The 18524-nt window shown below is 41.5% G+C and overlaps 1 protein-coding gene across 2 annotated transcripts in view; it reads left to right on the top strand.

Annotated features, from left to right (window-relative positions):
* The window catches only part of il1rapl2 (interleukin 1 receptor accessory protein-like 2), a 1022943-nt gene that overhangs the window by 714610 nt on the left and 289809 nt on the right, over positions 1-18524 (top strand). For both annotated transcript variants that reach the window (XM_043705153.1, XM_043705154.1), the window contains one exon: positions 13586-13660. In XM_043705153.1, the coding sequence (XP_043561088.1) occupies positions 13586-13660 (75 nt within the window). The remainder of the gene's footprint in view (positions 1-13585; positions 13661-18524) is intronic.

Here is an 18524-nt window from a genome sequence, read left to right as displayed (position 1 = left end):
CCATTCAAGCTGTTTATCTAATAATCTTTAAAGAGAGGAAGCACTACAAGATGGGAGGATGGAATAGCTGAATGAAGGGAATTTTATCAAAAGCAACTTATATTTACATTGGCCCTTTAATAAATAATAATTATTAATTATTATTTATTATAAAATAATATTTATTATAATTATTTATATAATTATTCATTATTATTTATTATAAAATAATAAATTATATTTGCATTGTCCCTTTAATAATTAAGATGTCCCAAGCATTCACAGAAACATTATTAAACATAATATACCAAGTCACGTAAGATATTAGGTTAAGTGATGGATGAGATTGGGTTGTACGATTTGTTGTGAGACTCTTAAGATATAGGAGCACAAGTAGGCCATTTGGTCCATCAAATCTGCTTCACCATTCAATAAGATCATGCCTCATCTGGTAATCCTCAACTCCACTTTCCTGCCATTTTTTCATATAACCCTTGATTTCCTTCCTGATTAAAAATCTGTCTATCTCAGCCTTGAGTATACAGAACAACCCAGCCTCAACAGCCCTGTGAGGTGAAGAATACCAAAGACTGATTACTCTTTGAAAGAGTGAAAATGAGTTAGGGAGGGTGAAAAGTATAGTAAGAGAATTCCAGAACTTGGACCTTGGAAGCTGAAAGGATGGGCACCAATTGTGGAATAATTAAAATGGGATGCACTAGAGGCTAGAGTTAAAGGGGTGCAGATATCTTGGAGGGTGTGGAACTGGAGGAGATGACAGAGTTGGGGGCAGAGGAGAGGAGGGTTAAGATACAAGCAGTAGAGTTTTATACTACCTCCCATTTATTGAGGGTAAAACATGGTAAACCAGCCAGGGGTTGAGTCTAGTTTTAGAAGCAACAAAGTCATAATAGTCATGTTTCAGGAGCAGATGAGCTGAGACAGAATAAGATTACAAGAAATACGAACAGGAGTAGGCTATTCTGCTCCTTGAGCCTGCTCCACCAGTCAATAGCTGATCTGACACTCTTCATGTCCACTTTCATGCCTTTCCCCCCATAATCCTCAATTTTCCTTGCTAATCAAGAATCTATTCATCTTCAGTTTAAATATACACGAGGACTCTGTCCCCACAGCTTTCTGTAGCAAGAGGTTCCAAAGACTCTCAACCCTCAAGAGAGAAGAAATTCATCCACAAGTCAGTCTTAAATTGGTAGCTAGTGAAATTTGAATCCAATAATATTTGGAATTGAAAAGGAATCTAATGGTAACCATCTGTTTCACGAGGGAAGGAAATCTGCCATCCTTACCTTGTCTGGCCTACATGTGAATCCTGATACACAGCAATGTGATCAATTCTAAACTGCCCTATGAAATGGCCATGGAAGACACTTGCTTGTGTCAAATTGCTACAAAGTCTAAAAACAAATCAGAGCATGATGCTAGAATGGTGAGCAATTTTGGCAGATCACTCAATGATCTTTTATGTAGCACAGTCAGGTTTTGTCAGGACCTGGAGTTGATGTACTTGAAACAAACAGCAGTCTGACAAATACAAGAGACATGCGCTTAAAACAAATTTGAAAAAAAAGTGTTGCAACTGACCAAAACTGGGTTATGAAAGAGAAAAACCGTTACCCCCCTTCACCTGCACGTTCCAAGTCAAATAATCAAATCCTGTTTTTATGGCCTTGACTAAAAAGTAGATCAAGATCAAATAAGGAAGGACTTAAACTTCACGGTGATCGAAACATAAGAACAGGAGGAGTCCATTCAGCCCCTTGAGCCTGTTCGACAATTTCATTAGTTTATAGCTGATTGTGTTTCTTAAATCCATTCATCTGCTTTCATTGCATAGCTGATAATATTTTTCCCCGTCAAAAAAAGTTAACATTCCCAATTCTTGCATTTAGATTAGATTAGATTAGATTTACGGGCAATTTAGCATGACCAATTCACCTACCTGCACATCTTTGGACTGTGGGAGGAAACCAGAGCACCCGGAGGAAACCCACGCAGACACGGGGAGAATGTGCAAACTCCACACAGTCAGTCGCCTGAGGCAGGAATTGAACCGGGGTCTCTGGCGCTGTGAGGCAGCAGTGCTAACCACTGTGCCACCATGCCGCCCATAATTTACAATTGACCTCTCCCTCACCAACCCCTGACAAATTTCATTACTTTATGGATGAGCAATTCCAAACTTTTCCTGGACCTCTCAAGTTTCAAATCTTGATCTTGCTTCTCATGCACCTTCTTTGCAGCTGTAACATTGAATTCCTCGCTTTATTCAATCATTCTACAACATTTGTATTGCATGCTAAACAAAACGTTTCAGTGTACTTAGGTACATTTAGCAATAATAAATCAAATCAAATCAAATAAAAACTGAAAGAACTGAGGATGCTGTAAATCAGAAACAAAAAGAACAGAAATTGCTGGAAAAGTTCAGCAGGTCTGGCAGTATCTGTCGAGAGAAGTCAGAGTTAATGTTTTGGGGTTGAGTGATCCTTCCTCAGAACCGATTCTGAGGAGTGGTCACTCAACCTGAAACATTAACTCTATTTTCTCTTTCAGGTGCTGCCAGACCTGCTGAGATTTTCCAGCAATTTGTTTTAATGAAATCAAATCAAATCCTATCTTTTGTGTGAAAACGTGATTGCTGATTTCCTCCCTTGAATGGAAATGTTTACAATTCCATTTATTTGTTTTGGATTCTTCAACCACAGGAATTAGTTTCTCCCTATTCTAATTAATCCTTTGATGTCTTAAATGCATACATTAGATCATCCCTCAAGAATGAATACTGAGGGACTATAATCCTTGACTCTGCATTCTCGCAGTTTAACTCTTGCCCAACTTCCTGATATAGAATGACCGAGAATAGGCCATTCATTGAACAACACAGCTCAGTACATTTGGAAGGAAGAAAGTTGGAATGAGAAAGGAATTGTGTAGAACGTTCGGAGTATTTATAATAATGTGGTGGAAAATGTTTTCCCGCTGGAAAATTGAAACGAGACAATTAAATGATTACAAGTTTCAAGTGCATTAATATATTGGAAAATTATAAATGTGCTAAACTGAACAGCATAGAGGTCACAACACAATTTTTATTTTTCAAGACAGCTAATGCTGCCATATAGTTGATATATAAACCAAAATGATCACTGATTGATTTTGCTATGAAAGGTTACACGATTGTTTCATGAGATCCAGTACCTGAAGCAAGCCCATATTTAAAAAAGCATGTTTCCAGGACACAGTTTTAAATAAAGGAACAACATTTCCTGTTGGTATTTGTGTTGCCAGAAGCCTTGGAATTGACTTAATTCATTACCCAGTGTTGTACAATTTCCTTCAGAAGTCACAACCAAACACAGAGCCATTTATCAATGCACCAGCTTTATTTGAGATAAAGATTTTTGAAACAACTTTCTTATGTGCATTGTAACTTTGGGGCTTGGCCTTCCAATAAGAATGGTGTATGATATTTAATTTTCTTTTATTTTTTCAAAGCGGCTGCCTTTCAACGATAAATGTCTGAGGCTAACAGCGTTTTTGAATGACTACCTACTAAAAGTGCTTTCAATAGGTCAGATAACCAGACTTTGAATTTGAGATTTTTTGAATGGGAGGGCAAATTAATTTACTGCAAATCCTAATCACCACAGAACTAAAGGAAGCGTTGACTCAGTAACAGTGGGTTGATTGCTTTCCAAATATTAATTAACTGTGGGCAGTGCATTTGTGTTTTGGCACTGGTTTGACAAGAATGATAGTTTCTATTTGCATTCTAAATCACCAGCTGTCCAGTAAAGATGGATGGCTGGCTTCCTCTTCATTTGTCACTTTAGATCCACATTCTTCTAAAGAAAAAGAAAAATTAAATTAGACTCAGAAGAAAGATAATAATAAAAAAAGTCCTCATGAAAGTAAAATTGCCTTTTGCCTTGGAGTAATATGAAGGTTATTAGAAGGTGATCCAAAAAACTATGATTCTCAACAAACAAAGAAATGAAATTATGCTGCATGCACAGTTTGCTTAAAATTCACAGTAATTTCCCTCTTCGAGTTTGCCACCCTTTTATTCATTACAGTTTCTTTATGTGAACTGAAATGGATTAATGCAGGTTGGCAGAATCACAAAGACGTTAAAACAATTAAAATTAACTTGCACCAAGAACTGCACAGTGGTCGCTCCCTGAAGGGGTAGCAATGCAAACAACATGCTGCAATTAAATAAGTTATTTAAAGCGGGAATTGTTGCAAGGCATTCCCTGTAAAATAATAATCCCAACGTACAGTATGTTAGTTCTGAATGATTGAAAGGGAAGAACAAAGCTAGTGCATTTAATGAATTCTGTTTTGGTTGTCCCAGATGAAGTGACAGCTTCATGATTACCCCACTACCCATAATTTGGTTGGGAATGAATAGTCTGGGTTTATTTGCACTCATTCACAGGAGGCACTGAGTGCCCTGAAGTTGTGCCCTCAGCAGCTACACACACATTTGCTGGACAAATCACATTGCTTGCCAGAATTGGCGAAGGCATTCCAGTGCATAGGATTGTCTTAAGAAGACAGGTTGGTCAGGCTGGGCTCTGAGTTGAAGAAAAAGAAGGGTGACTTGAAGCGTATAAAGTCCTGCGTGGTCTGGACATGATGTTTAATTGTGTGAATTAGCCATGTATAGGAGACACCGGTTTAAAGTTAGCGACTTGGTGCTCAGCAATGAGCCAGGACAGGTGTCAGATCTCGTGGTGGGAGAACACTTTGGTGACAGTGACCACAACTGCCTCACATTTACCATAGCCTTGGAGAGGGAAAGGAGCAATCACCAAGGGAAGATATTCAATTGGGGAAAAGCAATTGTGATGCTATTAGGCAGGAGTTGGGAAGTACAGACTGGGAGCAATTGTTCTACAGAAAGGACACAGCAGACATGTGGAGACTACTTAAGGAGCAGTTGTTGCAAGTGATGCATGAATTTGTTCCTCTGAAACAGGTGAGAACGGGTAAGATTAAGGAACCTTGGATGATGAGAACAGAGGAGCTTCTCGTCAAAAGGAAGAAGGCAGCTTACGTAAGGTGGAGGAAGCCAAGATCTAGCACATCTTTAGACAATTACAGGCTTCCTCGAAAGGAGCTCAGAAATGGACTGAGGAGAACCAGAAGAGGGCATGTGAAAGACTTGGCAAGAAGGATAGGGAGAACCCAAAGGCATTTTACTGATATGTGAAGAATAAGAGAATGATCAGGGAGAAGGTCGGGCCGATCAGAAATAGTGGAGGGAACTTGTGCGTGGAGTCTGAGCAGATAGGGGAAGCCCTAAATGAGTTTTTTTGCCTCAGTTTTCATGAAAGAAAGGGACCTTGTTGTGAATGAGAACAAGATTGATGAAGTTGATGTGTTGGAAATTTTGGCGAACTTTAAGATTGATAAGCCCCAGGGCCAGACCAGATTTATCCTAGGCTGCTCCGGGAAGTGAGAAAGGTGGTTGCTAAGCCACTGGTGAAGATCTTTGCTTCCTCACTCACCACAGGAGTCATACTGAAGGATTGGAAGGAGGCGAATGTTGTTCCTCTTTTCAAGAAAGTTAATAGGGAAATCCCTGGCAATTACAGACCAGTCAGTCTTACGTCTGTGGTCAGTAAGGTTTTGGAAAGAATTCTGAGGGATAGGATTTATTTGGAACTTTGGAACTCTCAACCCCAGACGATGGTGGACATGGAGTGTTTGAACACTTTTAAGATACTTATGGATAGATTCATGTTGGGCAGGAGAATCAGGGTAATTTGGGGAAATGGGAATATGAAATTCAAAACGACAATAGATCAGTCTTGATCTCATTGAGGGCAGAACAGGCTTGAGAGGCGGACTGATCTATTTCTGCTCCTATCTCGCATGTTCATACGTATTCGCTGGACATATCTGCTGATTTGACATCAATTCTGCTATTTTAAACCTCAGTTCTTCAGATAGCAACCTCCCTTAACCTCAACTTGTTTGCATCAGTTTATATGTATTGGTCTTTTACATATAAATTCTGTGTCTAAGGTCTCCCTCTCTCACTCACACCTGAGGAAGAAGAGAGGCTCCGAACGCTATTATTTGAACTATATCCTGGCGTTGTGCAATTTTTGATCTTGCCTAACCCAGACTAACAGCGGCAGATCCACATCATCCTTTAACCTCATACAGTAGCACATGCTCAGCAGGAAGAAAGAATCTCCCTTTCTGAAGGGATCATTAAATACTTAACAGGTTTGTAACTTGCTGATTTCTTTTATTTACTGCTTTGATTCTGCAAGTACTGAATGTTATCTGCCATTGTTTCAAGTTGCATTAGGAGCAGTGTGGCAGCTGCTGAAAGACTTTGTCCTGACTTCTAGGTATTTGCATTTGCTCCTGATCATTGTTGCATAGATAGCTACTTTTCTTGAACTGAAGCGTGAAGAGTGAAGCAGAGGCCGTGCAGAGCGGGGTGAGCTGATGGAAAATGGAGAAGGCAACAGGGAAGGCTAATCTATCCAGGATGGCCAGGAAGCAATCCTTCCCCCTCAACCTCACTTCAGAATAACATGAGTCATGTCAGCCCTTCACTAAAAAAGCCCTTATTGACATCTGCCAAATGCAGAGGTCTCAGATAGCATTGCCAATCACTGTCTAGAGAATGGTGATTAAGAACTTTTAAGTAATTAAGCTGTAGCTGAAAGTATTTGTGAAATCTCAGTTTGCATCCATTGTTGATAAGAGAGGACATTAGCATGCTCTATTCAAAGACAACTAACTCTATGGCCATAAAGAAACTGGTGAAGAGAACACATGAGGAAGGCTTTGTTGCATTATCTCTGGACTAGTAATCCAGAGATGGAGGTTAATATTGTGGGGCAGTGAGTGCAAATCTGGCCACAACAGAAGGTGGAATTTAAAGTCAGTTACAAAATCTGGAATTGAAAGCCATTCTCAGTCATGGTAACCCTGAAACTATCAAAGATTGTCATAGGAGTCTATGTGTTTCACTAATCTACTTTAGTAAAGGAAATCAGCCATTCCTACCTGACCTGGTCCACAAGTGATTCTAGTTCCACAGTGACATAGTTTAGCACTTAACTGCATTCCAAAATAGGAGACAGTGAGGTCTGCAGATGCTGGAGATCAGAGTTGAAAGTGTGTTGCTGCAAAAGCACAGCAGGTCAGGCATCATCCGAGGAACAGGAGAATTGATGGTTCGGGCCAGAGCCAGATGAAGGATTCCTGATGAAGGGCTCTGGCTGAAACATTAATTTTCCTGCTCCTCGGATGCTACCTGAGCAGCTATGCTTTTCCAGCAACACACTTTCAACTGCATTCCAAAATAGCCAAGCAAGGTACTCAATCCAGGAGCAATTAGATATGGGCAACAAATGCCTTTTTGGCAGCGGGTCCTCATACCATCAAAGAATTTTTAAATACTTTGCCGTACAGGGAGTCATGGACAGCACACATTTATTTTGCAGCCTTGGCATGTCACTCTGAGGTGAACCAATTTGGATCAAACCAATTTCAATAGCCCAACATCTGGCTGGTGTGTCATTGTTGGCAGAGAATCACCAAGGCAAAAATGAAGACCGCAGATGCTGGAAACCAGAGTTTACATCAGAATGGTGCTGGAAAAGCACAGCAGGTCAGGCAGCATCCGAGGAGCAGGGAAAGCTCTTCATCAGGAATAGAGGCAGGGTGCCTCCAGAGTGGAGAGATAAATGGGGTGGGGGCTGGGGAGCAGGTGGAAAAGAGTACAATAGGTGAATGGGGGTGGGGATGGAGGTGATAGGTCAGAGGGGAGGGTGGAGCGGATAGATGGGGAGGGAGATTGGCAGATAGGACAGGTCATGAGGACAGTGCAGAGCTGAAACGTTGGAACAGGGGTAAGGTAGGGGGCGGGGGAAATGAGGAAACTGATGAAGTCCACATTGATGCCCTGGGGTTGAAGTGTTCTGAGGTGGAAGATGAGGCGTTCTTCCTCCAGGCATCGGGTGGTGAGGGAGCGACGGTGGAGGAGGCCCAGGACTTCCATGTCCTCGGCAGAGTGGGAGGGGGAGATGAAATGTTGGGCCACGGGCCGGTGGGGTTGATTGGTGCGGGTATCCTGGAGATGTTCCCTAAAGTGCTCTGCGAGGAGGCGTCCAGTTTGCCCCTTCCAGCTCAGCACTGTCCTCCTGCCAATCTCCCTTCCCACCTATCCGCTCCACCGTCCCCTCTGACCTATCACCACCATCCCCACCCCCATTCACCTATTGTATTCTCTGCCACCTTCTCCCCAGCCCCAACACCCCCCCACCCCAATTTATCTGTACACCCTGGAGGCTTCCTGCCTCTATTCCTGATGATGGGGTTTTGCTGGAAAAGCACAGCAGGTCAGGCAGCATCCGGATGCTGCCTGACCTGCAGTGCGTTTCCAGCACCACTCTGATCTAAACAGAGAATCGCCAAGGTTTGTGCCCCCTCGGACTGTCTAGGAGGAGCCTGCAGTACCCAGCAGAACATGATTCATGGTGGAATGTCACTTGCTGCACTCCTTGACCATCAGGGAGGGACAGTACCTCGTCACCAGCGATACGGTAAACACCTGAGGATCAGAAAAAGAAGAGGCAGGAGGATGATGAGTGGGAACTTTCTTAGACTGTGCGCTGTCTGTGAGTAATCAATGCAGTGCCACATCAGTAACCCAGGGAAAGTGTGGTGTTTGTGACAATGTCACTTATAATCTGGAACCCCAGGCCTTTCTTCTAAGGACATTGGTTTCAATTCCACCAAGGCAGATAGTTAAAATTTGAATTGAATCAAATGCTAGTCTCAAGGAGACAACTGTTCATATTGTAAATATCCATCTGGATCAATGATCCCCTTTTGCAGAAGTAAATCTGCCATCCCTACCTGGACTGACCTGTTTTTGACTCCACATCGACAGAACAAAAGTGATCAATTTGAGGTGACATGGTGGCTCAGTGGTTAACACTGCTGCCTCAGAGCGCAAGGGACCCGGTTTCGATTCCAGCCTTGGGCAACTGTGTGGAATTTGCACGTTCTCCCTGTGTCTGCGTGGGTTTCCTTCGGGTGCTCCGGTATCCTCCCACAGTCCAAAGATGTGCAGGTTAGGTGGATTTGCAATGCTAAATTGCCCATGGTGTTCAGGGATATGCACGGTAGATGGATTAGCCATGGGAAATACAGGGTTAGAGGGAGAAGGTGGGGGCTGAGTCTGGGTGGGATGGTCTTGTGAGGGTCAGTGTGAACTTGGTGGGTTGAATGTCCTGCTTTCACACTGTAGCAATTCTGCGACTCTAGGTGGCCTCTGATGGGCAATAAATGCAGCACCCACTTTTGAATAAATCAAGGTATAAAAACAATCCAAATTCCCGTTGACCAACAGTCCCAGACCCAGCTCTGACACTCTTGAGAATTTTGTAAATAACTGGGATGGTTAATTGAAGTTGCCATGTGTTAATTAAAGTTAAAAATGATTCTGAAATTGTAATGATTAAAGATTGAGTGGTGACTGTGATGTTATGTTACAGAATAATATGGCTCATAAGTCACCAAATCTTCATGAGTAAATTATTTTTCACAGCTAAAACAGTGTTATATATGATATGTATAAATCATAATCACACACCAATATATAAATAGACATGAGTGGGACATTACAGTTCTTTTTCTTTCAAGCCAAGCATTTTTATGGAATGACTTTTGTTAGGAGCAGTCAGTTCATCAGATTGCTTCTTAGGTTGTGAATTCTGTCCTAAATTTTCAGTCATGTGAATCCAACCTGAATGACATTTCCTCTGAAGTCTCAATAAGAGAGGAAGAATCCACATACATTCATCTCCCGTTGTCTCAAAGTGCCTTGCGTTGAATGAATTATTTCTGAGTGCACCAGCTGGTGTATGTGTCGGGAGAGGTGTCAGTCTACAAACCCACAGCCAGGTCTAACAATCAGCAGCCAGATAGATGACCAATTACAGTGCCTACTGAGGATACATCAAGTTAATAGCATTAATGGTCAACAGTCAGTTCCAATGAATTGGGTTTCACTGTTTCAAAAGGCAATGGTAAGGTATCAATCTCTCTCTCTCTACTACATTGGCAATATTTGCCCAAATTGTACCTAAGATAGTGCCATAAATGGTGACTTGCGAACTTTTCATTGGACTCATTTAAGTATATCTGACAATAAAGCTAATTCAGTACTGTTTTCCCTGGAGCGTCGGAGGCTGAGGGGTAGCCTTGTAGAGGTTTATAAAATCATGAGGGGCAGGGATAGGATAAACAGATGAGGTATTCTCCCTGGGGTGGGGGAGAAAGTAAGAACTGCAGATGGTGGAGATCAGAGTCAAAAAGTGTGATGCTGGAAAAGCACTGTGGGTTGGATGCTGCCTGACCTGCTGTGCTTTTCCAGCACCACACTTTACCACCCTGGGGTGGGGGAGTCCAGAATGAGAGGGTATAGGTTTAGGGTGAGAGGGAAAAATTTTAAAAGGGACACAAGGGGATGGTGCGTGTGTGGAATGAGCTGCCAGAGGAAATGGTGAGGCTAGTACAATTGCAACATTTAAAAGGCATCTGGATGGGTATATGAATAGAAAGGGGTTAGACAGATGTGGGCCAAGTACTTGGCAAAAGGGATTAGATTAGTTAAGGATGTCTGGTTGGCAAAGATGAGTTGGACTGAAGAATCTGTTTCCATGCTGTACATCTCTATGACTCTATAATTCAATTCCATCCCTATTTCCAAACTAGCTAAGGGAACAATTTACTTTCTTACCTTTCCATAATTTCTCGGGCACAATTTCCGATACTGGATACATCCCAGTAGACGCAGTGCAACCAACCATGGGCAGCGTCAGAGCGGATCTCAACAGTTGCCACAAAACCCTCTTTTTACAGCCATAGCAGACATATTCTGATAGGTAACTGTAGCTTGAAGATCCCATAGCCTGTGTGACAAGCTTCCAAGAGAAAGTAAGTTTTGTGGGTTTAGTGGTTGAGGGTAAGTTGGCAGGTAGGAAATGGGTTATGTTTCCAAGTGGCTGAAAGGGAAGGGCGGATGATAGGTGGGTGTTTCTTATGACAATTGACAGTTGTTACACGGTCAACATTAGCCTAGCCTTTTATTGAATTCACATGTCACCATCTGTCACGGTGGGATTTGAACTCTCATCTCCAGTATGTTAGCTTAGGATCTGCTTTACTAGGTCAATGAACAAACTGATGACTGTGAGGGTAAGGGTAGCAGGTGGAGTGTAAGATGGCAGGTGGAGTGTAAGAGTGTAAATTGATGAGGGAGTAGAACGGTAAGTAGGTGATTGAGAGGTAGTATTTCAGGCTAGAGTGGCAGATCAATGGATGCCGGGGACACCATGGATAAGGTGCATGTGGGGATCATCGTTCGGGGTTATCGGATGTTGATCTGAGTGGGATTTTATGCCCCCAGCTACATTTGGGAGCGGACAGCAATCAGTTGCCTGGTCCTGGTGGGAGAGGGGAGGTTTATGGTGTCATGTTTTGCTGAGTGTTGGATGCTCTGAGGAGGTGGGAGTGGGATCAATGTGAATAATTGGTGAGGATGAGGGGTCGGTAAATTAAAGTAGGTTTTAATTCCTCTTCTGGGGAGTTTTTCAACTATGTAATTCCGAACCCTCTGCACTCTGATTTGGTAACCATTTTGTCAGTGTTTGCCTGAAGTTAAAGTTTCCCAAGCAGTTACACCACTCCCCCCACCCCACCCCCAGTCAGGATGTCCGTGAGATCCCAACAAATATCTGCCATGATCTGACTGGTCTTTGCCTATCTGGAATTTGTAAGTGTTGGAGTATTGTACTCCTGTGCACTTTAAAGAGTCTATGTAATTTAGCCACTTGGAGATAGCCAGGACTGCGGATTGTGGAAGTCAGAGTCAAGAAAATGTGGGGCTGGAAAGGCATAGCAGCTCAGGCAGCATCGGAGGGTCAGGGAAGGTAACATTTCAGGTCAGGATCCTTCACGAGGACTGTAACTTAGCCAATCATTTTATAAGACCAAATGATCAGCAATACTGCAGAATCCTTTCAGCACCGTGAGTAAATAGTATAGATTCACAATCATATCCTGTCACAAAATGTACAAAAATAGCATTAGTATGTGCCACAACTCAGAAACACCAAATTAATGCATTTTTTGGCATGAAATGTTAACTTTTTCCTTGATTTTTGAAATATCTAAGGCTTACAAGTTTATAAAGGGTGTTATAACTTAGCAGGCCTTAATGCTACTTCCTCAGGCATCCTGCCTAACCTGGACTGTGGGGCAAATGAAGCTTTAAACCTCTGCCATTGCTGTCACTTTCTCCTCTGGGCAAGGCAGACAATGTTGATGTTTCTTTTTGTTTGTTCATTCAAGTGCATGGAACCGGGACTTGTTTCTTCTTCTTTTCTCCTTCACACTGTTTGTTTTGAGAGACACCATAAACAGTGGATAGAAGCTTCTCTTTCAAGCCCAATGTGCAGAAAGCTCTAGGCTTTGGTTTTAAAAGCGACCTCTTTCCTCTCTCATTCATTGGATTCAGTTGCTGAACTCTGGAATTTTAATTGTGTACGTAACCTAGCATAGTACTATTTCATTTGCAATCGGCCATTGTCTTTTTGATCAAGAGTTTTGTTCTTACTCCAGTGCCATTTTGGAGCAAGAGTTCAGTTTGTATTATTTTTAACAATGTGTGCTTTCACATTCTCTTGTTGCAGAGGAGGTAATTTATTTTGGTGAAGAATTTCAACAGCATTATGGAAACTGCACATCTGCCAGATAAATTATGTCATCTTTAATGTATCCGATAATCACATTGTTTAACATTTAAAGCTGCTACTTTTACTGTAGCTTCAGGTGTAACTGTTTTGTAACTCTATTATGACAATTACTGCCTGAGAGGGAACAAAACCAAAGCAAACCAAAACTTCTCCGATTCTGTGAAGGAATTAATTGCATTATATTGAGCTACCATGAAAAGCTAATGAGAAAGCTTATGTCCTGAAATATGTGTGCGTACAGAACATTTGCTATATTAAAAGAATCTGAAATTGCTCTCCTTAGAATGAAGCAACTTAAGGGAAGATTTAATTGTGACATTCATAATTTCTGATTGATCTTAATAGGAGGGTTGGTAACTAAAGTGTGTAGCGTTTATTAATTGTCAAAATAGGTTAGGGGAAGATGACAAAACATTTTTGTTGCACAACACATTCATTTGATCTTGATTATACTGTCAGAAAGGAAATTAAAAGTAAGTCCATCAATAACTTTTATAAGAAATAGAGGCAGGAATAGGCTACTTGGTGCCTTGAGCTTGCTTTGCTATTCAATCCAAACTTAGCTGATTGGGAAATGAGACAAGACTATTGTGACTGCTAAAAGCTGACAAATGATGCTTCCTTAATTTAAGAATAATATTTCCTCCCCTCGGCTTCCTTAATTTAAGAATAATATTTCCTCCCCTCGCTGGATGTGATTCAGATAACATAGATACCAAACGTTATTATCCTGTTCCATGTGACCTGTCCTAATCATCTACGGATCTCCTTCTATCTTTCAGCTGTACTCACTGACAAGCTCCCTCAGCTTCTACTCCCTCCTGAAAACCAACAAAATACAGTCGATGTCCAGCTGGGTAAGTTACTTTCTGAGCAATCAGTCAACCTCAGTGTCTGCTCAATGAATAGTAATAGAGAGATGTGATTTTTCAATTGTTACATGTTAACTCGGGAGCATTCTCACACTTGGCCTGTTATTAAGTCACGTACTTCCTTGTTTTGCACCTCTGTTGTTTCTCTCCCTTTGGTTATTTGCAGTCCAGAGCAATATTGTTAGATGTGATGTAACCGCCAAGGATTTTTGTACTACTACATAATGGCTGAAGGTGGCAGTGTAGGCTGGAACTTCCAACATCTGTGAGTGGAGCAGTTGGCAGAGATTGGTTTCCAAAGGGCTGAAAGATTGTTGGAACAAGTAACTGTACTGTGGTGACTAATGAACAGGGTGTATAAGGGAGGGGTGGAGTTACTCTCCCCATCCCTGAAGTGCCAGTGGCTAATCTCTATTTTCATCAACATCCATAATTGTGACTCATAGGTGGCCCTTCAGTTTTGACCAATGAATCAATATTAAGCATCATATCAGAGCCCCAGCTTTCCAACTGCTTGGTGAACAGTGAGAAAAAGGAATGATAGTTTCCAAGAGGTGCCATGCGTGAGCTAAATGTCATCCCACTAATTTTGCAGTAAGTTTGTTTACTGGTTAATGCTTTGAACAGGATGTGGACCCCCACAGTTCACCTGATTTGGGCCAGCCACCTGGTTCTTTACTTGGATTTTGACACCAACCCAAACAAGAAGTACCCACTCTTTCTGGATGAGAGATAATGGGAGGACTCAAAGTGGAGAAGGTAGAAGGATCTGAACTCTTGCTTGATGAAGTCACGAATATAGTGGGCCTTGTAGGAGGCAGAAGGTCTGAGCCCTCATGGTGGCTGTGGAGAGGGGCAAATGCTTGGGTCTGGTAAAGAAAGCAAAGATCTGGAGAAAAGTTTAGTTAAGAAATGTTTGGTGGGGAAAGAGGAAGGGAGAGGAGATTGATGTGAAAATGAGGATTGGTCCATAGTGATCATGTGCCTTGAATGCCATTGGCCATTAGGTTCCATGGAACAACCAAATGGTTGACAAAGAAATGGAGTTGAGGCCCATTATTCTCCAGACCCAATCAGATCATGACAAGGGGACAATTACTGAATGGGTTAAAGAAAAACTTCAAACATTTTAGCAGAATGTTGATGTAAATTTTGAAAGGTGTATTATTAAACGTTTCAATGCAAGTCTTGGCTTTTGCAGCAGCTTAAAATCCAACCTTCCATTACCATTGATAATCAGGAATTGTTATTCAGTTATGACGGGAATGTGTGATTTAATGAGACAGCTCAATGATTGGTATTGTACAAGGAAAAAAAATCAATGTAAACATATTGCATTATGTTTCACTTAATATTCATTAGTTTTCATACACTTTTTCCACAGTGATTGATATTGGTTTAAGTGGACTGAATAATACATTGTTTAATATAATGTATATTTGTATTTGGCTTGGATTTTCACAGATTTGGTCATTTCAGTGCCAACAGTTGAGTTATGAGCACACCACACATGTAGCTCTGGCTGGACAGGCACTTCACTGAAATATTGTATTTTGTAGTTAACGGTGATGAAAAGGTACCAGCTTTTATTTGTATTTACCTTTAGCCACATGACTTTACCTGAGCTTGTGCAATACAACTTGCCGATAATCCAAAAAAAGTGAATTAGAATTAGAATTAGCTTTATTGACACATGCAGTCAAATGACTACATTGAAAAGTTTACATGTCGGCATTTAGAGTACCACCTTTTCAGGCAATAAGGGCTATGTGTGAATACGATGAGCAACTGTTGCATCTCCTTAACTAATCAGTTGGCAAAATCCTCGATTGAACTTGGAATTGTTAATATATTGAATTCAATGTCAAATCAGGTACAAAAAGTGAACTAGAAGAAAGAAAGGTGGGATCAAGACTGAACTCGAAGCATTTAAATGTTATTATATTGTACCTCAGAATCATTCAATTTTGACAGAATGAAATTACATACTGGTTAAAATTAAGTTTCTAGGATCACAGAGATTGTTTGATCACAATTGTGATTTACCAGACAATTAAAAAATTAATTTGCACTGGAATAGACAAGCTACAACTTTGGCTGGTGAGTGTGATATGTATCTATGAGCTGAGTACAAGAAATCACTCTGTCACGTGTATTTCAATGGTAATTCTTCCAATGAGATGCCAGTTCAACACAGCTTCTGGAGAGGTAGCAGCCTCCTGGTTAATGTGCTCGGCTGTTCTGAGCCACTGCCTGATTTAAACTATTGATATTGTTAGTTCCATTACAAAATCAAGCCCGCACGATCATCACACCAATCCAAAACACAAAGAGATAGTATAATGAACAGGCTTTAATTCAGGCATGAGAATTTTCTTAAATTAAGAAAAAAAAAGTCTGATTTTGCTTATCCTGTGTTCTGGAGCACTGTTTCACATTGTAACTTTAGAAGGCAATAATAAATTTAAAGCAATGTCAGCAGTTTTTGTGCAATTTTCCTTTTAATCATTAAGACAAGCTGTTGGATGGAGTAAAATGTCACCCTTTTAGGTTTTTCATACATGCTGATTTCTGAAAAAAACCTATCTTAGGAAGTTGGATGTGATTTCTATCAGATTGCTTGAGCTGACCTATTTTCCATCTTGCATTATACACCACCAGATCCTGACTTGTATCAAATCACTTCTAGTTGCAGAGTTTCCAATGTAATGTCAGATGGTACATTCGGGCTGGGGTAGGGAAGAGGGCAATATAGATTAGATTTGACTCTGGTTTTCTGAACAAACTACATGCATCATAAATTGTTATTCTCTCTCTCTCTCTCTTTCACTCTCTCTCTCTCCCTGGAAGATTAAAAGTATGCCAGTGTGAAAGTAAACCTCTCAGATCAGAGAGGCCATCACTTTACTGTGACATTGTGCCCACAATAGCTGAGCTAAGACCAGTCAAAGAAAGAAAGGCTTGCATCTATAAAGCCGCCATAGTCCTACTGGACCAAAGAGCTGTTCTCTCATGAGAGAGAGAGAGAGAGAGAGAGAGAGGACTGGTGGTGGTTTAATCTGAGGGTCACCGCACGTCATGTCAGGAGAGAGGTTGAGAACAAAAGTCCTTCATGGGTAACCTTAGCTGGTGAGGAAATTGAATCTATGTTGTTGGCATCACTCTGTATGGCCATCCAGCCAACTAAGTTAACTCTATGTTGACCTCAAGACATGTAAAAGCAGTGTGTGTCCAATGAAACATTTATTTGATATAAATTGTGCATTTGAGATTCATGATATGTTGTCATTGGAAACCTGGGTTCTCAAATGAATAAACAATGTATCATCTTTAGGTTTGATTCATATTTCGGTGTTGTGTGGGTTAAGATGGCAGGACAGCTGTAGTTTCACCTGATTTCTGAGAGTTGTGCTGGGGCATCTGAGAATTCCTTTGCATGAATTTCAATAGCAGGTTTAGTCTTTGAGGTGAACAGTTTAATACATTAGAAAAAGAGAGTAGACGGAAAAAAATAGCCGTTTAATAGTGACAGGCGTCCAGTAGTACAAGAAGTCAGAATGGTCCAGAGATAGACGCAACATGTGAGTTTTATTAAGAGTGAAAAGTTAAGGAGAAGCAAAGGAGCTGTTCATTTAGCAGCCTGCTAAAATATTCAGCTTCTTGAGTTGCTTAAAAGAAAATAACCTTGAAGGTCACTGTCTATGGATAATAGGCTTGGGAGTTGAAGTGTTAAGTGAATAAGAAAACTGGCCAGACCACTGAAAAAAAGTGCTCTAAAAGTGGGTTTGCTCTAAAAGTATTTTGAAATCAAAGAGAAGTTTGAGAACCAGTTACAAAAGTAGTAAATTTAACGATGAGACAGGGTGACCCTTCACTGAGGTTGGTGAGTCAATAAAGCTGAAACTTTATTGCTGGAACAGCACAGCAGGTCAGGCAGCATCTAGGGAACAGAAGATTCGACGTTTCGGGCACATGCCCTTCCTCAGGAATGAGCAGAGAGTGTTCAGCAGGAGAAGATAAAAGGTAGGGAGGAGGGACTTGGAGGAGGGGCGTTGGAAATATGATAGGTGGAAAGAGGATCCCTCTCCGATCGTCGGGTTGTTGTGGTTTGGCGGTGGATGAGTCCAATGACCTGCATATCCTCGGTGGAGTGGGGGGGGGAGTTGAAATGCTGTGCCACAGGTTGGTTGGGTTGGTTCGTCCGGGTGGCCCAGAGGTGCTCTCTGAATCGCTCCGCAAGTAGGTGGCCTGTCTCCCCAATATAGAGGAGGCCACACCGGCTGCAGTAGATGATGTGGGTGGAGGTGCAGGTGAATCTGTGGCGGATATGGAAGTTTCCTTTGGGGCCTTGGAGAGAAGTGAGGGGGGAGGTGTGGGCGTAAGTGTTGCACCTCCTGCGGTTGCAAGGGAAGGTGCCGGGAGTGGAGGTTGGGTTGGTGGGGGGTATGGATCTGACAAGGGAGTCGCGGAGGGAGTGGTCTCTACGGAAAGCTGGTGAGTCAATAAAGCCTTTTGAGGAGAAAGAGGTTGAATATTTATTTCAGATATTTGTAAGAAAACTTTTAAATAGTTCTTATGTTGTATAACATTGTTGGTGCACTTTTTTATTTTGTGTATTTTTTTTATCTTCCGTTAAAAGTGCATTGACAGTCTCAAGTGAATATGTTCAGTGACTGACCACCATGATAAACTAACAGCAAAAATAAAATTTATGATCTATCAAGCCAGGTCTCACACTAGGACTGGACATGTCCAGAATTACCATCAGCTGCGACTAAACTATTGATACTTAGTTGGAGAAAATTCAGCAGTTTGCTTCAGCGCACACAGAGCTAATGACTGTTTTTAA

Source organism: Chiloscyllium plagiosum, chromosome 15 (genome assembly GCF_004010195.1).
Source record: "Chiloscyllium plagiosum isolate BGI_BamShark_2017 chromosome 15, ASM401019v2, whole genome shotgun sequence".
Taxonomy (NCBI): Eukaryota; Metazoa; Chordata; class Chondrichthyes; order Orectolobiformes; family Hemiscylliidae; genus Chiloscyllium; species Chiloscyllium plagiosum.
Note: the sequence above shows the minus strand (reverse complement) of the source record. Positions and strands in the feature narration are given on the sequence as shown.